Source organism: Oreochromis niloticus, linkage group LG18 (genome assembly GCF_001858045.2).
Source record: "Oreochromis niloticus isolate F11D_XX linkage group LG18, O_niloticus_UMD_NMBU, whole genome shotgun sequence".
NCBI classification, from domain to species: Eukaryota; Metazoa; Chordata; class Actinopteri; order Cichliformes; family Cichlidae; genus Oreochromis; species Oreochromis niloticus.
The window spans coordinates 7,619,376-7,641,962 of NC_031982.2; the positions used below are offsets into that span (position 1 = coordinate 7,619,376).

At 38.7% G+C, this 22,587-nt stretch overlaps 1 protein-coding gene and 1 long non-coding RNA gene across 2 annotated transcripts; one reads left to right on the forward strand and one right to left on the reverse strand.

The window, feature by feature from the left end:
• Nucleotides 1-15,613: 15,613 nt before the first annotated feature.
• LOC102079913 (caspase-8) lies at nucleotides 15,614-20,995 on the reverse strand. The gene is made up of 8 exons (XM_005475926.4): nucleotides 20,316-20,995; nucleotides 20,142-20,230; nucleotides 19,869-20,003; nucleotides 19,573-19,748; nucleotides 19,325-19,430; nucleotides 18,327-18,457; nucleotides 17,487-17,536; nucleotides 15,614-17,103 (listed from the first exon to the last, which is right to left on the reverse strand). The coding sequence occupies exons 1-7, from the start codon at nucleotides 20,650-20,652 to the stop codon at nucleotides 17,530-17,532; spliced, it is 981 nt and encodes a 326-aa protein (XP_005475983.1). The 5' UTR covers nucleotides 20,653-20,995; the 3' UTR covers nucleotides 15,614-17,103; nucleotides 17,487-17,529.
• Nucleotides 20,996-21,648: 653 nt separating this feature from the next.
• LOC112842787 (uncharacterized) lies at nucleotides 21,649-22,341 on the forward strand. The gene is made up of 2 exons (XR_003214807.1): nucleotides 21,649-21,691; nucleotides 21,990-22,341. It is a non-coding gene; the product is annotated as an uncharacterized LOC112842787 (long non-coding RNA).
• Nucleotides 22,342-22,587: the final 246 nt, after the last annotated feature.

Here is a 22,587-nt window from a genome sequence, read left to right on the forward strand (position 1 = left end):
TGGCTTCCACCACTTGCTAATGTTATTGAATCTGTGGAAGCTCCGCGATATCCACCACACGAAGTAACGAGTAACGAGCCTATCTAAATCCCAGTAACGAGTAACGCGTTCCTGGTTTTGGCATAATAACTAGTTACCGTGCTCGTTACCACAATAATAACGTAGTTACTGTAACGCGTTACTTAATAACGCGTTAGTCCCAACACTGGTAGCCCAGTGAGTTTTAGGACTCAGTAATGCAGTGCAACGTTGTTATTGTTAAGTGTGATTCATCATTAAGCTGTCAATCACTTGAGTTAAGCTCATTTAAATCGATAATAAAATATAAATATTACACATATAAGAAACCCCAAAGAATACATTCGAAACCCAATTGGTTAAGAAAGAACAAGCCCCGCCTTCCCCTGCTATTTACGTGCTCAGATGCAGCCTGACTCCATCCTGATTCTTGATGTTCAGCACACACACACAGAGAGGTATTGTTTAAATTTTAGTATTAACCTGAGTCACTGATCATTTATTACACATTACAGTATTACGGAGTCTGGCAGTCTTTACATGATGTCCACGTTACTGTAAGTTTCCAGCTGACTCTCAGGTGTGCCAGCAGGAAAGAGGCTCAATAAACCTGCATCCTGAGGTTTGTCATGCAGGATTAAAGGAGCCAGACTTTGTTCAGACAGCTAGGATTGTATTTCACACTGACCCTAGGTCAGTATAAGTATCATACAATGTAAACGAAGCACTGAAACTTGCACATATTTTTTATAGATGCATTGAAGCTAATATTTACTGTCAATCTGTGGCTGCGATTAATCACTTTACTGGAAACTTTATTAACTAGTAATTCATTACTTCATCACAGAAGCTAATATTTCTGTCCTAAAATCGTTTAAATAGTAACAGCCTTATTGCAATATAAGCTAACGTTTACACCGTAAGGTTAAGCTAGCACCATAAAGACGGTAAAACACGTAATAATATCTACAAATGCATCTTAAAGCTGTTATATTAGCACTCGTTGTATTATTAACATAACCACATTAACATTATTGACACTCGCTGACTTTTAATAGTCGTCGATAAGTGAAGCAGAGGGAGCCTGACCATGCGTCGCACATTTGATGAGTTGGGAGTGAGAACGTGTTGCAATGTATATTTGTAGGTGTGGTTTGGCTCTAGAAGAATGTGCAACACAGCAAATGTGAGTTTCACTTGTGATTACACTTCAGCGGAAGTATCAACAGTGCATGCGTTAACCTGGACGTGGACAACAGCAGAGGTGGGCAGTAAAGACAAATATTTTGTTACTGTGCTAAGTAGAGTTTTAAATTTATACCTACTTTCTTGAGTAGGTTTTTTTTCTTTTAATTTTTCATTTTCGAAACAGGCTAGTTACTTTCGGTTTGACGTTTTTGAATGGAGTCATTACTTCGTCACTGCGAGAAACTTTTAACGACGCCACCCTCTACTGGTGCAGTTTGATATATAACATTACAGGACACAACAATTATTAATATTATTTGTGGCACTAGAATGACTTCGGGTACTTCAGCATCTAGCTAGCCCTACCGACGACCAGCGAGCATAAAGGGAGTGAGGTTTTTTTGAAGTGTCAAGTAATTTCAAATGCAACATTTCTATCAGCTCAACAAACATTAGCAAACACACAAACTGTTTGTGTCAGGGGCGATTCTAAGATCAGAGCTTTGGGGGTGCTGAGCACCCAGAGAGCTGCCCAGCCAGGCAAAATAAACTTTACACGTCACAATGAGACATCTTCCCTGTCTCTGTTAGTCCCTGCATCCTTAAATGTCTCCAGTTGTCCCGAGTTCTCTCTGACTGTCTCCTTGGTGCATTTAAACCCTGTTCCTCCCTGTCCTCGTCGTCTGTTGTCTTCATCTCCATTATCAGACATAATTTTACCATCTCTGTGTAAGTCTGCAAATTTCTTTATTAAATCATAAGATTCTTAAATTCATCAAGTCTCTCTGTGCCTGGGTCCTTGTCACAAAACATGACATCACTGTTTTGTACATTTTAACACAATTTAATCCCCATATTTGTGAAAGAAAAGCAAAACACTATTTTAAAAGTCAGTAACAAAACCATCAAATCTGATAAAGGTTATTTAAATGCTGCAAACGAAGAATGATTGGAATAAAAAAAAAATACATACTGTATCCTAACCTTAATTACTGGGGGAAAATGATGAATGTCAGGATAGTGTTGTGGATGAGAGAAGGAGGACCCAAACGCTGGACTCACAGGTTGGTAGGTGAAGGTCGGTGTTTATTGCCAACGGAGTAAACAAACAGAACTGAAGTAGGACAGGGCTGGCTGGCTGGACGACTGACCGGATGAATGAATGAAGGACTGACTGGCTGAAAGACGAGCTGACTGAACACAGGCGGAAGCGACAAGATAACATCAATGACACGACAGTGAACGAGTGGAAACAGAGGACTTAAATACACAGACTGATGAGGATGATAATGAGAGACCAGTGAGTACACAGCTGAACATAATCTGGCTAATAACACAAGAGACGAGCTGACACAAGAAAAACAGGAAGTGAAAACAGATGTGGCAACATAATGTAAACACAACCTAAACGTGACAAAACTGAAAACACTGGGTCACCGACCCAGGAACCCTGACAATGAATGATGATCATAGTGAGTAAGAAGTAAACTGAGTGCATTTTTTGGACAGAGATTCACTTTTAATGTGTATGTATAATATAATACAGATATATAAAAATACACTCCAAAAACAGAGTCCTTGAAATGTACAAATGTACAAAATATTGATAAAAAAATTATAAAAATGGAGGCAACTTTGCCTATGGTACAATGTATGCAATGTATGAAAAGATCTTTACTGCAGATACCACTATGGATCTGCAGATTTTTTTCTTTTATTTTAACCTGTCGCCTCACCTTGAGGTTGGTAAATCTGTCTATCACTTTTTGGTGATCAACTCTCTCAAGCAATTTAACAGTTTCTGTTTTGCCTGTCACTGTTCCCTGTCTGTTTTCTTACCTGGTTCTTCCTGACCTTGTACTTTCTCCTCACGTTCCCCTCTTTCCTCTCTCCCTCTTTGGACTGACAATCATACACAAATAGATTGTATTCAATTAGATGAAAAATTACATTAATATGAAAAAATACTATTAAGATCACTAACAAAAAGTCCTCAGTCTACTTTCAACCAAAAGGCAAATAACCAAACCACATGTACATCTAATAAAAGATATAAAATATTGAAACACTGATCCAACATTATCCTTTATTGACGGATCATTTGTTCTTACACTTTTACCTGAATGTTGCTCCTAGGTTTAATATCAGCACATGCACATAGAATAACCAGCTTCTCTCATTCCATTTCAAACAGGACAGTGGTAACAACAGCAGGCTACAGACAATGTTAAGTTTTAGATTTTAAATAGGCTGTATAAATTTCAATGGGAGCAACGGGACGGTCAAATGTCGCTGATTTTACTACAGAGCAGGACGGATTGTAGGGTAGCAAACATCGTCGGAAAACACGTTTTCAACACTGCAGGTTACCTGGGTGTAATGTTTTTCAGCTAAAAAGAAACATGGTCTGACTCCTACCTAACTATATAAAGAGTAACTGAAGGTTAAATGCAGCTAATATGTCCTGTTTTAAGGCAGGCACTTACACCTCCGCTCCGCTGCGTCTCAGCCACCATCGCTCTGGCAGCAACGGTGCTAGAGCCAGAGTAGCTGAGCTGGAACAAACCATTTTGGGGGGGGGTAATCTATGGTTTTGTTGTTAAAATGTTACGTCTCAAACAAGTACTGAATGCTTTTTATATTTTTAGTAGTGTGTCACACAAACAGCAAACATTGTCAAAAAAGTAAGAAATCTTTGGGGGTGATTTGATTGGGCTAAAATCGCCCCTGGTTTGTGTGCAGTTTCTTTTCACAGTGTGCTGCTAGCTAAAGGTCCAGCTGCTGTATTTCACAGGGAGAGAACAGTTTTCAAAGGAAACAATGAAACAAGTACCGTTTACTTTCTATAAGGCACGGGTAGTGTTATGGAGGGAGTAAGTACGGGTAGGTTTTGATTATTGATTTGATTTTCCAATTAAAATCGATTCTAGATTGAATAACACGATATCAATTCATCAAAATCCTGATTTTTAACTATAAATGTATTTTGCCCTAAACGCCAGAATTTCAGGTTAAACCTCACAAAATTTTGATAACCACCAACGGCTAAAACAGTAAATGAGAGCAGGTACACGGATTCTGCACAAAGACGTAAACACAAAGCGCGGTGAGATGTCACCGACGGCACGGACACGGACACGCCGTCGGGGCTGAAAACCGACAGCTCACAGATTCTTTTGTGTAGGTGGGTCCGCGCTTTGTGTTTACGCCCTTTTTGCTCTAGATTTTAAAGAAGCAGGTTTTGTCTCTCTCCAACCAAAACTGACGGAACCAGCAGGATAAGAAGATCCAAACTACGCTTCACATTTTGCTTCACATAAACATCGTCCGCTCTGACTTTTGCTGTTTTGCTTCCACCACGATAAAATTACACTTCATGTACAGCTCACTCTCTCTCTCTCTCTCTGTACTTTAAGAACACTTTCCCATCTAAAAATCACCAGTGTTGGTCAAGTTACTTGAAGAAAGCAATCAGTAACTAATTACTGATTACGTCCCCCCAAAAGTAATCCCGTTACTTTACGGATTACTTATTTTCAAAAGTAATTAATTACTTAGTTACCTTTTAAAAACACAGTTTACAACCTGAATAGGTGATAAAGTGATAGATCTTTCAGCCCAATTCTACTTTCTGCCTAATTCATCATACCAAGGGCGTAGATTTGGTTTTGGCATTGGTGGGGACGAATGATTCAACCACCGAACCCCGCGCTGTTTCTTTTTTTTCTTTCTGTCTTTGCTTCTTGATAAAAAAAGGAGAAATATACTTGCCTACATATGTTATTCTACATGCTTTTAAATCATTTAAAATTACAATTCATAGTTTTATATGTGAATTATATAATGTTAAATTACGATTAAACAAATGTATTTTAGACTTTAGTTTACTTCAGCCATATTCCATATAAATCAGGTATCATACAAAAATAAAAATAGCTTCAAATACAGTCATGACAATAAAAGAATATGACTTTAAGGACTTAACAACATTACTTCAGTTATAGGACACCAACATCTCTTACACATTAGTACTAAGGGAACACTGAACGACCTGGTGGTTTTTGTCCATAAAACTACTCATCTAAGATGACTACAAAGTAAAAAATCTCTCAGCAAAATTATGCAACATTTTAGGCGCTATTGCCCCGATCAACTCAGTGAGCTGGGATTTTTTATTCTAAACATAAACTACTGTTACAGCAAACACATGCCTTCTCCTCTCGTTAACTGAGATAAACTGCTGGTTTTACATCTATACTGTCCAGTCTCTCCTGGTGGACATACAGCAGCATTGTTTAATCTCATTTTTTTATTATTAGTCCTTTATTTATCCAGGTAAAAAATCTCATTGAGATTAAAAGTCTCATTTTCAAGAGAGACCTGGCATCATGGCAACAAATGTCAAAATACACATACCATATAAGTATAATTTGTATAAAATGTATAATAAGTATACATTTGAGTCATTGTTGACCTTAGCCATGTTTTTAGTCTTCTGAGAGCACTGAAGCTTCTTTCAGCCTCAGTACATGCATTTTATCCTCAGATTAAAATTATTATTATGTGCTTGATGTGCCTCAACTTTGGCCCTGGCTCCTCCCCTCTGACTGCACTAGGACATATTGCTACCTGATAAAATAACACACTGATTCGTGCCATATAAAAAGTGGGACATGTCAATTCAGATTATTTGTCAAATATACACTAATGAATCAATTTACATCAGCAGCCTAACAATTGTCATGATAATAAATACTAGTTAATCTATAGCACCAAATCATCAGTCAGTCACCTGTGACCTCGCCTCTTCACCTCTGTCCGAGCTACAACATGGCAGAGCTGCCTCTGTCACCTGATAAATAACAGTGAGACATTCCAAATTCATGCAGTCACACATGTGCTTCAAATACAGTCATGAACCACCAAGTCATCATCCAATTTCACCTGTGACCTTGTATCAACATTACTCTCTGAGCTTTGTGTTGGTTCTTCTGTCACCTGACAAATAGGACATACATGACAATAAGAATAAAATGTGGAGCTGCTTCAGTGTTTCTGTCACTATGTGCAGATCTTGACTCATCAGTAATGTTTGTAGGGTGAGTGCATTTTTAAAACAATTTGTGCAAACTGCACTACAAGGTGGAATATTTGCAAAATCATGACTACCTCATGATATTTTGTCTCAAAAATCAACCCTATGAATATGTCAGTACGATGAGGATGAAATTATTGTGTCACCAACCTTTTAACGTTAGACATATAATTTTAACAGCCTCTGTAAACTAATATCCTGGCTTGCTCGAGGCTGCCGTTTTCTCTGACAGCTTCAATCAAAATTAGAAATGTTGCTCTGAGACTGAGATAACTAACAGTGCTGCATGTTGTGCAGTTAGTTTCCAAAACACGTTATTCATGGTTACATACAATTTTAGACTGATGTGGGCCAAAGCCTAGCATAGCCTGTAACGTTATTATGATGGACACATTTTATGAGTGAACTTTGCTTTAAGCGACTTACAGATTTCTTTGAAAAATACTTTCTTATATCCAGGTTCTTCCTTTTTGCTGCCATCCTCCTCTCCTCCTCACAGCGCAGGCTTGCCGCTGCTAAAACTAAACAGAGCTCCCTGAAAGGCACAGCCAATCACATTGGCCATAGTTGTCACATGATGTAGGAGAGAACGTAATTTAACTCTTTCTGCACCGCTGGGTGAATGAGACGCTGACAGATCGTTTTTTTTTTTTTTTCGATCTATCGGGTTTGTTTTTCTTTACTCGCAGAGATCAAATTATTGGTGGGGACAATTCAATAATCGCTGGATATTGGTGGGGACGTGTCCCTTCCGTCCATGCCAAATCGACGCCCTTGCATCATACAAAATGTAATCAAATGGAAATGTCTCTTTTTAAAACTTGTTTTATTAGTTTTAATCTTTTAACTTTATGCATCAAGCAAAAATTAAATTATATGCAACATTCTCTGACTGGAAGAAATTTGTTTAACATTTAAACCTATTTTCTGCACATTCCAGCACATAAAATAAAATATTTTTTTTGTGTTTACACAGTCTTTCAAATAGATGCAAATGAAACACAGCAGAAAATAAATAATATCAAAGACTCAGCGGTCCTGTTGCTCTACTTTCACCTGTATAGCAGGCAGATGTTTGCCCTGGTACAGGTGTGCTGCAGCGGTCAGTGGAAGAATCTGCGAGTTTGTAAATTTCCCATTCCGTGGCAGCGTACTCAGTGCTTGCTCGGAAGTTAAGGGTTTTTTTTCGCTGTAAAAAGACGTTTTCTTCCCACGCAATGAACAGCGGACGCTAATGTTTTTGTCACTTTTTATGGAATCAAACTCAAAATAAGGTCAGTACTTCCACGCTTTAAACGCTGCATGCTCATACTCTCTCCCGCACTCGATATATTAGCCATTGTTGATCTGCACACAGCTGTTGCCACGAACGTCGCTTACCTCATTGTCATGAGACACTCACAAAAGAATCACGGTTTTAGTAACGCAGTAACGCAGTGTAATAATATGTGAAACATATGTGAAATGCATCCCTTATGGATGACATAAAGTCATCTTGAGCCACAAACAACATTCGTGTACACTGTAAAATGTAATATTGTGTTTAATTAAAAATATTAAATAGGCTGAACTCAATTTTTATCAATTTGTTATTAGAACTCAATTTAAATAAGTTACCAGTACTTTTTATGCAAAAATGCTGATAAACTCGATTAATTTGAGTTGTCCTAACTCAGAAAAACTAAGTAAGCTGGAAGTTTTGCTTCTCAGGGCGGAAGGATGAAAGATGTGTTTTGAAAATGCCACGTCCCCCTCCCTCCTGGATCAGTCCGCATGTTCATGGCGCCAGCATTTGTTATGGAATATATTGAGCAAACCTGGAGATATTATTGTTGTCATTGCTGTGGATCTTTACTGACTTGGTGAGTAAATGTTTACTCTTATTCAAACTGATTTTGTGGCTTCTCTTAGTTTAGCACCAGGTTTATAATCTTGCTAGCTAGTTAGTGTTAGCCTAGCGTTGCTGCTGCCGCTGTGCTCATGTTACTTAAAAATTAACACCACAGCCTTAAAAACCTTACATAAAACTATGTCGGTGAATTTTTTTGTTGATTGTTTGAAATAAATAAGTGAGATAAGAGCCCAGACAAAATTCTTTGGGAGGTGCAGCCGTTAGGAGTGGGGGGTGGATAACGGAGCTCTCCGAAAACGTGGAAGCACTTTTGCAAATATGTGATATTTTGATAAATTAAGTAGATATTTGAGCATTACATAGCTACATTGTCGCCTGAAAATATATTAAAAGGTTATTTTGTGACCCAGAAAGGGTAGTCTGGGGAAAAGGAGGATCGCATTTGTCGGCTGCGGTTGTCGGAGCCTGTGCGCACTTGTAAGCGCGGCAATGGCGGAGGAGCACTGCTGAAAAACGTATTACTTTTTCTGGGTCACAAAATAAACTTTTAAGATATTTTCAGGCGAGAATGTAGTTGTGTGAATTTCAAATATCTGCTCGATCTATCAAGACATCACATATTTGCAAAAATGCTCCGACGTTTTCATGCTTTGTGGCAGCTTTAGAACATCTGTGGCATCTATTAATGTGAAATCTAGCCTTTATTTAACGACATAAGCAAACTCTATGTTACAATGATTGCACAGCCATTAAGGATCAAATCAGTTTCTGAAAAATGTTCTGTTTTTTCTCCCTCTGCTTGCTTCTTACTGTCTTTGAGGCTCGGGACCAGCACTCCTGTTGGACAGAAAGACATCAACTCAGTGGTAAGTATTTTGGTTTTCCAATATATTAGCAACTGTCAGTGACATTTATATTAATCAGGCTGAACTTTAATCATACTTTAGATCAGCCTGTTTTACTTATTGTTTTATTTGTGCTTTGGTTTGGGGAAGTTGTTTCTTTACTGATCTTTTCCTGTCTTCTGTTATTAGACTTGAGATATGACTGCACTATGCTGTTGCTGTGACTCCAGTTAATTCTACAAGACATGCTGTGTAAGTAAACAAACAACAACAGTTTGGTCTGCATTTCTTGAAAGATCACATCCCCCAAACTTAGTTTAGAGGGTTTACACTGTATATAGTGAAGTCTGCAAGTTTTCTAACAGCAAAATCTGTTTTGTGCCCAAAATCATTTTGCACATCATTAGAATGAAAGTTATTGCCCATGTTTGCATAGCCCTTTTTAAAATGATGTTTTCATGACAATATTGTGTGTTGCGTGGTGGTCACGGCTATCCAGACTGACAATTTGAGACATTGAATGTCACCTCTCCGGCGGGGAGGGAGCCTGAGATTGTCTAAATTGGAGTCTGTTTTATACCAAATGCAGAAAAAAATGTTTTAAGAAAGCAATTAAGTTCATGTTCCAAAAAATATGATTGTTTGCTTGCAGGACACCAGGAGAGATGAGTCCTCCGTCACAGATGGTGTGGTCAGTGAAGATGGTCGCCTGCAGGTTCAAGCTCATTGCATCTCCAACCCACATCCACTGCCACTGCACTTAAGGGAAGTTAAAGACTTTCTTCTGCACCCACATTTGGATCACCTCGATCAATGATAGTCATTCAGGCAGTAATGCCTGGCCTGGAAACAAGCCATCCTTAAAATATTACAACATTCCAGCTCATGTGTTGGAATGGAAAACAAATGTGTTGTTTAAATTAGAGACTGCACTTGTGACAGAACAATAAATATTTTATGTTGATTATATAAGTAAGTACAAAACAAACTTGTGGTAGGCCTAAACTTATTTTCAGAATAATTACATCTGAGACTTTGTTTCATTGTAAGATTATAACAGTGATGGCAACATAATTGTTTGTTGTTCAGCAGAACAGTGTCCAGTATGTTGGCTGTTGTACTTTGTTGTGTTTGAAAATAAAAGTTGTGCTCATTTTAACATCATTACAAAAATTGTTGCTAATTATTTTTAATCATATTCAGGTTACCACAAATTGTTTTTTCATTTAGTTGAACTTGAAATGTTTGTCAGTAGGTAAACAATTAGTATTGTCAGAAAGTCAGAAATATCAAGTTATTCTTAATACTGCAGACTTGCAATGTATAAGTTGTCCTAACAGTCATCCTAAGTAAGCTTTACTTAGTTTTTTTGAGGCAACGAGTTTCCATAATTTTTTTGAGTTCTGGGAACTAACACGGCTGTGTACATTTTGAGTACAGTGTACTCAAAATGACTAAGTTGCCCTAACTTGGTCATCTTACGTAAACTTGATCCAATTTTTTTGAGTTCTGGGAACAAATGAGCTTGTACAGAGTACTCAAAATAAATACGTTGTCCTAACTTAGTCATTTTTAGCTAAGCTTTACTCAATTTTTTTGAGGCAACGAGTTTCCATAATTTTTTTGAGTTCTGGGAACTAATTAGATTTTACAGTGTAACAAGGTAGAAGCCGCAATCAGTTTTTGGCAGTTACTTTTATATAACCTTTATTTATGCAGTTAAAAAATCTCATTAACATTAAAAATGTCTTTTGTAAGAGTAAGCTGACCAACAGGACAGCAGAGATGGCAGCAAATATTACAATAGTTCTGTAAAAATATTTTAAGTGGGGATAATTATCCCCACAAAGGACCGGATTGGTTATAACTAAGTACAATAACACAGAGTTGTAAAGATACTTAAAGAACAGATAATTTTTTAATTCTTTATGTAACCCCTTTGTAAACCCTGTTCACCGAAGTCTATTTACGAACATACGTAAAGATATTACACATAAAAAATACACAGAAACATTGGAAATCAGTTTTTGGCAGACAATCACTTTTTGGCACAACACCGGCCGTTGTTGATTTTTTTTTTTTTTAATTTAACTGACTTCCGACAAGAAAGTCTCATTTCTGCTGTTCAAGACAGAAGAAATTTAAACTGTTTTAAATTATGCGAAATTGCAAAATGCTTAGCTGTGTCTCTAAACCTGTGTAACTTTGCTCAGCTTCACTTCAGCAGCATCAGGTGTTGTTTATACGCTGATTCATGGTTTTCTTTAGTTTTCGTTCTACTGCAGAATATTTTTAAGCTGGTTATCTGCTATAAAATCCCAGGCCAGGAAAATCTCCTTCATGTTTTTCTGTCTTTTATCCTCAGTTATCTGCTTTGATGCTTTAACCTCTGATGAAGTCTCACAACTGTCAGCTTTCTTTTTATAGATATGAAAATATGGATATGTACTGATAAATTATCAGAATTATAATATGTCTGAGGCAAAATTTCCCTGATTCAAATCGAATCGAATCGATCCTAGAAATCAGTGACGATACCCAGCCCTAGGACTAAGGTGCAAGTACCCCTTACATGCATTTTTCAGGCAATTACACTGTAGCACCCGCAGCTAAGGCACAAGTAGCCTGTAATTATGTGTAATTTCTGTAATAAGTCAGTTTTTTGCAGGATTCTATAAAATAATTGCGTGTAATTTCATGTACACGTGTTGTGCCAAAAGTGACTTGAGTTATTTATTTGATGATATTTTCCTCTAACCCAGGGGTCTCAAACTAGCAAGACGTATATTGACGTGAAAAAAATATAATGGAGTTTGGCCCTTGAAGTTACTTTTTCTTGTTAGAGAGGATTTGTTTGTTGTTGAGTGCAATGTTAAAATAAGTTCTTTAAAAAGCAAAAAATAATTAAATTATTTAATGAGCCGCCACGTGTCTGGCCAGCTCATTTAAGTTTGAGACCTCTGCTCTAACCCATTTACAACTGGCCTTGTTATGGGAAATGAAACTGGTTATAAATACCAAGGCTGTAAACATGTTTATTCCTACTATAGTGTTGGACATTTTAACATTAGTCTGTGAGGACTGACTTACATTTGCAATTACCAGCCAAAATGACAAAACAATGTTTTGTTCAAAAATAAATATCTTCAATGAAATCCTCTGATCACACGTTTCTGCTTTCACACAGAGTCACCTTCTGCTGATCCACATGAATAAGTGCCTCCAGCCTGTTAAGGTCATTTAGGAAACAAGCCTGTATTAACTGGTGATAGTTACAGCTTGACACATGCAGGTGCCTGCCTGCTAGGGAAATTATCTACTTCATGGTAGGTCTGGATGTGTGCTTTATAGAATGGGGCCAAACCTGGAAGATGGGGACACGCAGCCTGAGGAAATATATATCCCCTTTTATGTTTTAGTAGGAAGGAAAAAAAACCTCTCAGAAGTCACCCTGGTTATTAGTTATTCTCTCAATTATTATCTTTGAAAAAACAAAACAAAAAATTCCCATAAACTTGATTGTAGGAGAGAGTAGTTATACACTACAGGTCCAGCCTGCTTCCTCTTTGATAGGTACTAAAGGTGCATAAAATCAGTTACATAAGCAAATGTATTTTTTTTATCATTTGTATTATTATTTTGTCTATCACTCACTATTTTAGACAGAGAAGATCTGAATTATTTGGTTACACACTATCATACATTTCATACAGCTACATTTTGAAAAGAAATGACAACCATGTCTGATTTTGCAGTACTACGGCATCAATGTTTATGTCTGAAGAAATCGTTCCCAACAGGTTGTTGTAATGCACAATTTAAGCTAAGTAGTCTTCCACAGGGCACACATGAAATTATCACTCAAGCACATTCACATTTCTTGCAAAATGATCGCTTTGTTTTTAAGCCATTATTAATTATTGCAGCAAATACAGTAGCTTACAGATAAATGAAAGTATTTGCTTTGTGGAGTTGTATATTCTTTTCCAGGACATAATAGAGTGAAGCAGGGCCACTGAATCATCTGTGCACACTCTCAAGGACACCAAAAGAGGTAACATGTAATAACTATTACATTTAAAATCAAGACTTTCGTAAGATAATAAAACCTGCATCTTGCTGCTGTAAGTTACAGTTGTGATACTTAAACTGTAAATGTTTGTAATGCAGACTCAGCATGTCTGATTATTATAAAGTGTGCAATAATTGTTTAAACAAAATCAGGCAGGTGCATAAATTTGAGCACCACAAAAAAAAAAAGAAATGAAATCAATATTTAGTAGATCCGCCTTTTGCAGAAATTACAGCCTCTAAACGCTTCCTGTAGGTTCCAATGAGAGCCTGGATTGTGGTTGAAGGTGTTTTGGATCATTCCTCTTTACAAAACATCTCTGGTTCATTCAGGTTTGATGGCTTCCGAGCATGGACAGCTCTCTTTAACTCACACCACAGATTTTCAATAATATTCAGGTCTGGGGACTGAGATGGCCATTCCAGAACGTTGTACTTGTTCCTCTGCATGAATGCCTTATATAGTAGATTTTGAGCAGTGTCTTGTTTTGTTGAAAGATCCGGCCCCGGCGCAACTTCAGCTTTGTCACTGATTCCTGGACATTGGTCTCCAGAATCTGCTGATACTGAGTGGAATCCATGTGTCCCTCAACTTTGACAAGATTCCCAGTCCCTGCACTGGCCACACAGCCCCACAGCATGATGGAACCACCACCATATTTTACTGCAGGTAGCAGGTGTTTTTCTTGGAATGTTGTGTTCCTTTTCCTCCATGCATAACGCCCCTTGTTATGCCCAAATAACTCAATTTTAGTTTCATCAGTCCACACCACCTTATTCCAGAATGAAGCTGGCTTGTCCAAATGTGCTTTAGCAAACCTCAAGTGGCTCTGTTTGTGGTGTGGGCAGAGAAAAGGTTTCCTCTGCATCACTCTCGCATACAGCATCTCCTTGTGTAAAGTGCGCCGAATGGTTGAACGATGCACAGTGACTCCATCTGCTGCAAGATGATGTTGTAGGTCTTTGGTGCTGGTCTGTGGGTTGACTCTGACTGTTCTCACCATTCGTCGCTTCTGTCTATCCGAGATTTTTCTTGGTCTGCCACTTCGAGCCTTAACTTGAACTGAGCCTGTGGTCTTCCATTTTCTCAATATGTTCCTAACTGTAGAAACGGACAGCTTAAATCTCTGAGACAGCTTTCTGCATCCTTCCCCTAAACCATGATGGTGAACAATCTTTGTCTTCAGGTCATTTGAGAGTTGTTTTGAGACCCCCATGTTGCTACTCTTCAGAGAAAATTAAAAGAGGAGGGAAACTTACAATCGACCCCCTTAAATACTCTTTCTCATTATTGGATTCACCTGTGTATGTAGGTCAGGGGTCACTGAGCTTACCAAGCCAATTTGAGTTCCAATATTAGTTCTAAAGGTTTTGGAATCAATAAAATGACAATAGTGCCCAAATTTATGCACCTGCCTGATTTTGTTTAAACAATTATTGCACACTTTCTGTAAATCCAATAAACTTCATTTCACTTCTCAAATATCACTGTGTGTGTCTCCTATATGATATATTTAACTGACATTCTTTATTGTAACAACCAACGATTTATACAGGAAAATAATGACTATTAAAATGGTTGCCCAAACTTTTGCATCCCACTGTATGTACCTCCATACTGTCAGCCATGAGGAAGGCAAACTGTCTTAAACACAAACTACATGGGATGCGGCGGTACTCCCAAGCCAATGGCTTCAGCCACCTGATGCAAAATAACTAGAAAGCAAATCAGTACAACGCCTAATGCAGCTGTACTGCTGAAACCTAACAGGGGAATAAATAACTCCTGAAAGAAATCTGTTGTGTAAAGCCACAGGCTTAATCTATAGGCTGCATGGACAACAGAAACAGCAAACCATAATCACCAATAAAACTCTTATCTATATATAAATAATCAGTGGGACTGAAAACTGTGGGACTGAAAACGCTACATCCAGATGAACAGAATCTACTTTTGGGGATTTACTTACCTGGATGATTGAGCATGCATCAAGAAATGTTAACATTCTGTTTCTGTGACCCACAATAAAAGTGTATACTGCCTGGGTGTGGAGCTCTTTGCTCGTTTGAGGCTTCTGAGTGAGCAAATCGATACAGCAGCTATTTTTAACTTGAACCTATGTAAATTCTGCGTCTGTCATGCAACAAAATAATAAAGAACTAGTTAAGCCACCAAACTGACTTCAAGGACACTCTCTTTAAGACTGTTTTCTGTGTGGCCAAGATGGCCCCCTAGGGATTAAAACCTTCCCCGGTCCTACCCAGACTGAGCCTGGGGCCTTAGCCACCTCTGACCCCCTGACGTTTTGAAGTTGGTTCATTCCCTTCAGCCGTCTCAGCCTCCTGTCCTTGGTGAGCTGACCCAGCCTCCACAGCCTTCTACATCTCTACAGAGGGGATAACGTGTTTACAGCCTTTGGTGTAGACGCTGAGAAGACGCTGCAGCACCCCTCGTCGCAGCAGGCAGACATCACAGCACCCCATTCCCATGGCATATGCAGCCCCCCCCCTTCCCCCCAAAAAACAAGTCTTAAAGATAGTGTATAAAGTGTTTGTTTTTTTTTTATCTTGTAATACAGACAATAATGTAGGAAAAATAAAAATAAAATCCTTTTCAGCAAATAGATATTTTAACACTTACATTTACAGAACCTAAAGTTTCAGGACAGAGGAAAATGACATCAACAAAAGGCAGTCGCTGTGAAAAACTGCTGAATTTTAAGTAATCGAACACAAAACAAAATCTACAATCAAATTATAAAGAAATCCAGAGTTTAGTTCCATTTTTCCAGTGGCAACAGTTCATTGGTCTTGAACGGGCAAAATTATATAATTTGATTATAATTCACTTTGTTTCAAACCATTAGATAACTAGTATATACAGTATCTCACAAAAATGAGTACATGCCTCAAATATTTTGTTATATCTTTTCATGGGACAACACTGAATATATGACACACCCTTCACACCATCTGAACCAAATATATTTATCTTGATCTCATGAGACCACAGGTAATCCATGTCCTTAGTCTGCTTGTCTTCAGCAAACTGTTTGCGGGTTTTCTTGTGCATTATTTTTAGAAGAGGCGTCCTTCTGGGACGACAGCCATTTGATGCATTGTGTGGTGTAAGCACTGACCCTCCATGCCTTCAGCCTCTGCAGCAATGCTGGTAGCACTCATCTGTTTTCAAAAGACAACCTCTGGATATGGTGCTGAGCATGTGCGCTCAACTTCTTTGGTCGACCATGGCGAGGTTTGTTCTGAGTGGAACCTGTCCTGTTAAACTGCTGTATGGTCTTGGCCACCATGCTGCAGCTCAGTTTCATGGTATGGGCAATATTTTTATAGCCTAGGCCATCTTTATGTAGAGTAACAATTCTTTTTTTCAGATCCTCAGAGAATTCTTTGCCATGATGTCCCACATTAAACTTTCAGTGACCAGAATGAGAGAGTGTGAGAGCAGTAAGACCAAATTCAACACACCTGTTCCCTATTTGAACCTGAGACCTTGCAAAACTAACGAGTCACATGACACCAGGAAGGGAAATGGCTAATTGGGCACAATTTGGACATTTTCACATAGGGGTGTACTCACTTTTGTTGCCAGCGGTTTAGGCAATAATGGCTTTATGTTGAGTTATTTAGAGGGGACAGCAAATTTGCACTGTTATACAAGCTGTACACTGACTACTTTGTGTCATATCGTTAATGTTGTCCCATGAAAAGATATTTACAAAAATCTGAGGGGTGGACTCACTTTTTTGAGATACTGCATGTGTATTATGACAAAATAAAAAAGCACAAATGCTTCCATAAATAAAACCACAGACACACTGTAAACCAGACTGATAATGTCTATGATCGTGTGAATCTGGGACTTTGGGACCCTTGCAGTGTTGTACTTGATCTCACATATTTGAGGATGAGCCTCTTGGTGAGAGTGTATCAGGGCTCTGGCATCTAAATACTCTCTTCTGTTGATCTCCCTGTTCACACGTGCCAGGATAGTCGAGATATCATCCATCTCCTGGCTGCAAGGGAAACATCACAAACATCATGAACTGTAGGAAACTCTTAGTACAAAGTTTTCCATCAGCACCACATTTAAAAAAAACAAACATACAAATTTGCACAGAGATATAATGTTATCATCATTTTCCTTATAAGGGGGACTTTTTTTCTGGAGAGAAATAAAGTGTATATTGAACTTCTATAACATTATAATTTTGTCAGTAACAACATGACAGTTATGGCTAAAGTATGCATCACAAACTACTCTTAACATTCCCTGAATTATAGACCTTAGATAGATATTTTTAAACTTAGACATCATTTATTAATACTATAAAGTTCACTTTGGTAAATCGGCATAAATGTTACTGACAACAGAATACATGAACCAATGAGAGTCTACCTGAAGAAAGGCGGGCTCTGTGTCTGGCTGTCCATCACAGTCTTCACCGACTGAAAACAGAAAGAGCGTTGTGAACTTACACCTCTAATATGAGCATGGTAAAAATAAAAGTTGTACATTTTAAAAAAGAATTACAAACACATATACTAATGTCTCTTCCACTATACCCAAGGAAATCTTGATCTTCTCTTACTTATTTTTGGTTGGCATAAGAGAATCATAAGCTAATCTAGCTCACTTTGGGCCTTCTAGGCTCTTCCCTAAACTCCACCCAGCATCAGTTCTGTTCAGTGGTTTTGTTTTGTTGATTCATCTTTAATAATGATCTTTTATTCAAGTTACATGTCTTGTGTGGACTCCCTCCTTGTCATTTACCTTGAGCCAGTTCATGAACATGGGAGCATATCCAGAATCTCCAAAAACATTGCTCAGGTTAGAGCTTCAATAATTGCTGATAGCTAACTTAGCTTGTGGTTTGAGTGCCACTGCTTCGCATTATTCAGAATTGTTGTTTGGATTGGCTACTTTAATTACTTTTGTTTAGTTTTATTTTAGGGTTGGAGGAGAGCAGCATTGATAACCATTTTATATGCCCTGCAAACCTATACACTTTAGTATACATGTCTGACTGTGTTCGCACACTCACTTTTGAGTTTACATGAGCCATGCATTCCTCAACCAGTTTACACACAAACATTTGGTGACTCATGGGATCATTATTAAACTGACACACTGCAGACACACACAGTCGTTGTTATCCATGGGCCCTTGTAGAGAGTACAAAACCTGAATTTCAAATTCAAATCTGTGTGCACTTGTGTATGGAAGCGCCCCTCGTACCTCATGGTGTAGTGTTTCACAGTCTTTGCCAGTTTTACGTCCAGCTTTAGTAGCACGTCATACAGCTCATCAACATGTGTGTCTGATATCAACTCTTTCTTTTCCATTTCAGCAAACACATCCAGCGCTGTCTGGAATCAACAGAGAAGATGTTTTCAGTTCACAGAGGCTCTGAACACACCGTGTAAAACTAGTAATCACTTCAGGTGTAATAGAAAGTCGTCTGTAATAGAAAAGTATGTGTGATAAAGACTGGACATTAGACTGGTGACTGCTCATTCTGTGTTCATTAACCCAATCATGCATAGTGGTCACTACAGTGGACAGCTATTCAAAGGCTGTTTTCTTGTATTTGTGTCAGTGTTGATGGTATACTTGCACATAAACCACTACACTGGACACTAATGTGTCACTCCATACCCTGCCACCCACTGGTCCACCTAAGTGGACATGTAAAAAACTCTTTGAAGTACATAAAGTACATGTTTTTTTCACGCCTAAAGATGAATAAAAATACTCAAGAAAAAAATCCTGATTGAGATTGTTATAATTCATGCATGAAAGGGTTAAAGATTCATGCAGAGGGTTTCATGCCATCATGATGTTGGTGTTTTAAAACCAGGCGTGATGAGTGAGGGGCGGATCTGACGCAGACACCAGTGGGCTCTGACAGATCAAAACCCGTCAGTCAGAGTGCAGATTTGCCCTTAAGCGTCATAATTTAAAAAGGTGACCTCGTGTTGTCATTAGTACGACTCAAAAATAGCGACTGAGACATAAACTCATTAGGAAAGTGTTTACTTCAGTCACAGATGACACAAGAGTGTTGGACCATCATTACAACCAGACTTCTATTTGCTGGATTGATTTCACAGGCGTGAGAGCTAGCTTTACTTTTTAGATACGAGCAAAAACAAGATGTGAAGCTAGGATTTTGTCATTTGTGGTTGTGTTGAGTTGAATTTTAAACACTTAAAGGTGTGTGAGTGTGTTCTCACTTTGCAGTGATCAAGGTGTCGTTTGCCCAGCTTTGACATCAGTAGAAGCTTCATGCTTTCAAGACCGTCCACTGTCATGTCATCATATATTTTGTACAGCATTATTCTAAGAGTCATAACAAAAGAGTCAAAGTGGGAAACAATGAGAATGAGAAACAAAGAAAAAAAAAACACGCATCAAATTTTAAATGAGTATTTCAGTACTGCTGTATTAATAAGGTGTACTATTAAAGTGAGACTGTCCTTACCTGAAGTTTGACAGGACACGTCTAGCATCTGTTTCCTCTAGATTTCCTCTGTCTGCCTCTAAGCGTATGATGAGGTCTTCTCGATGGATAGTGCGGAGCAGCTCCTTGATGAATGTATTGTTCTCCAGTAGACCTTTTTCACTTAACCTTGAGAAGAGATCTTTGGCCTGCCTGATCTGTAGGATAAAGTATTTTATTATTATTATTATTATTATTATTATTATTATTATTATTTAAAAGGTTCCCACAAATGCCAAAGAAACTAGAGTAAATAGCGTAACACATGTGGCGCTCACCTCCTCCAGATGTTTCCTACTGACAACATCACTACACAAGAAGCAAAGCGCTGCCACCTCAGAAGATTCCAGTTCGTTGTTTATGTCCAACAAAGTCCGAATATTTGTCGTGGACCTGCTCCCATTGGAACGGGGCTGGAAGGAATGATGAATACGCAGAATTACAACAGATAATGTATAAAAGCTTAAAAGAGCATAACAAAAGGCTTTGAGATGACCTTGTCTTTCAATATTCTGTGACTAAATTATCTATTATTCCTCTGAAATAAGCACCGTCACATGTTGCGCTCCTTTTCCTTTCCCGTCGTCGAACATCGTTTCCCTTTGGCTGGAGTCATGTTGTAAAACTTTTGACTCGACGCCTGAGGGAATCACAGTGAAACAGAGTTACAGATCACAGTTAGCACCATCTGCTCTCAGACACAGGATTTACATGTTTGTAATTACCATTGTGAGGTGGAGAAATTTCGACCGGCCTGGGTACAAAGAGGGCCTCATTCAGTTGTAAGTCCTTCAGCTGAGGGAAAGTACTTTTAATGTCTTCATCAGTTTGCAGGAGGTTCAGGAAAGCTCCGCACGTATCGTCTCCTTTATTCATGATCTTATCCACGAGCTCAATAACGTGTCCCTCCGCATCTTCCCTGTTGATACTTTTAAGACTGTTGTACTCCCGTTGATTGATCAGCTCCTTCTCATAAACTTTGTTGACGATCAGCCTGTGGTCTCCGGACAGAATCGTTTGAATGGCTGTTTTGTTTCTCCTCACGGTCGCTTTGGCAGACATGCTGAGTCTGCATTACAAACGTTTACACAGCGTAACTCTTGAAATTATAGCAGCACAATACTATTATTGTTTATTACACACAAACGCCGTTTAGCCGGCGCTCCCTCTTCCTGTTATCTCGGACGCTCTCGGAACTTGGGACACTTTCGCTTTCAAAACTCAAACAGAAACTAAGTCCTATGAAGACGTCGGTGCCATTGTGTAGTGTCCATAGACTGCTTCTGCTCAGGTGTTATCATGATGTCATCCCACACGCAAGTTTCGTGTCGGTTTAGACTTCAACAAGTGACGCGGGAGAAGAGTGCTGGTGGTTTCTCTGGCGGTAGCAGACGTCACTGCGCTCTTTGCTGCCCCATCAGGAGCAACGAGGTAACAGCCTGGAGAGAGCAATCTGTCAGACAATTGAGTGTATGATTGATTTGACCCACAAGCCTAAACTGAATGTACAAACAGTATTTGTGTGTAACGCAAATATGATCTCAAATATGATTTTCGTTTTGTTTCACTTTCAAAGAGCCTCATGAGCATACTAATGTCTACAAGTCAAAAATGAAGTATTGGAACACGCTCCATCTGTAGGAGAGAAAGGCTTATGTGTACCTTATTGCTGAGGAACACAGGCAGTACTCTGATCAGCAAATTTCATTCAATATATTTATTTCTAAGTGTAGTGGGTTAGATTTGGTGGGTGTTGGGTCATACATGGTGTCTGTGAATGCAGCACGAACATTCACCCCTCCCTTAGCTGTAAATCAGAGGTTAGTTAAGGAACAGCTGTGGTCCACTCTTGTGCTCTGGCAACTTGCACTCTGTCCTGTTCAAGGTGGCAAAGATCACAGGCTGTTAAATGTTGCAGACCAGATTCCTCCCCCCTGGCAATTGCTTACTCTGTATAACTGTTAAAGGGTGATAAGTAAGATGGCATATAATAGGATGGACCCTGGATGACTGTTTTCCTTCTTTTCTGCTGCAGTATTGCTGTAGTCTTGTTGTTTCACAATCATTTATGTGCTGGCATTGACTGGTTCCTTGTTTTATGGTATTTTACTCTAAATTGTTTGTTATATTTTAATCATGTTTTTAAAAGGAGTTGTATCTTAGTGTATATTTGTTCTTGTTTCTTTTAAATGGGTGAGTCGATCTTGGTTTTTCAACTGCATCTTTTAACTGGCACTCGTAGATGCGAGCACCCCAGTTTTATATTCACTTCATTGGCTGCGCATGCATTTTATGATCCATTCTAAGCTGCTTTTATTTGTTTTTAAATGTTTGTCAATTGCTGCCCCTCTGTACCTCTCTGAGCTTCCTCATCCATACATACCTTCCCTGTCCCTCAGGTCTGCAGACCAGCTCTTCCTGAGCGTGCTCAGGACAAATCGTGAGCTCAGAGGGGATCGGGCGTTTGCTGTGGCAGCAGCAAAATTGTGGAATGAGTTGCCTTTACATGTTAGACAGGCACCTTCCTTATCTGTTTTTAAATCACATCTTAAAACATATCTATTTACCTTGGCTTTGAGCACAGCAGGACTTGTTGATGTCTCTTAATGTTTCTTATTAATGATATAATTTTTAATTTTAAGATATTCTATATGTAATTTAAACTGTTTTCTCTTTGTTTTATATTTGTAGCACTTTGGCCAACATTGTTGGATGTATTATAAATAAAGATGCTATTCTATGTCTCATTTACTGAGTTGTTTGATGTTTTATATGTCTTCATTTATAGGTGTTGTTGATTTGCTTTAGTTGAGGTACGACCACTTGTTGTGGGGGTTAGGCACGTGTGGTGGAATCCCCCCCTGATGCATGTGAGTGTACACACTGGGAAATGGGTATAATGCACCATTCAGATAGCAGTAAGACACAGGTGAGCAATTGGTGACACCCCTGGGCACTCCTCCCTGTAGGTTGCCTCTCCAAGTGGCCGGTCTCCAC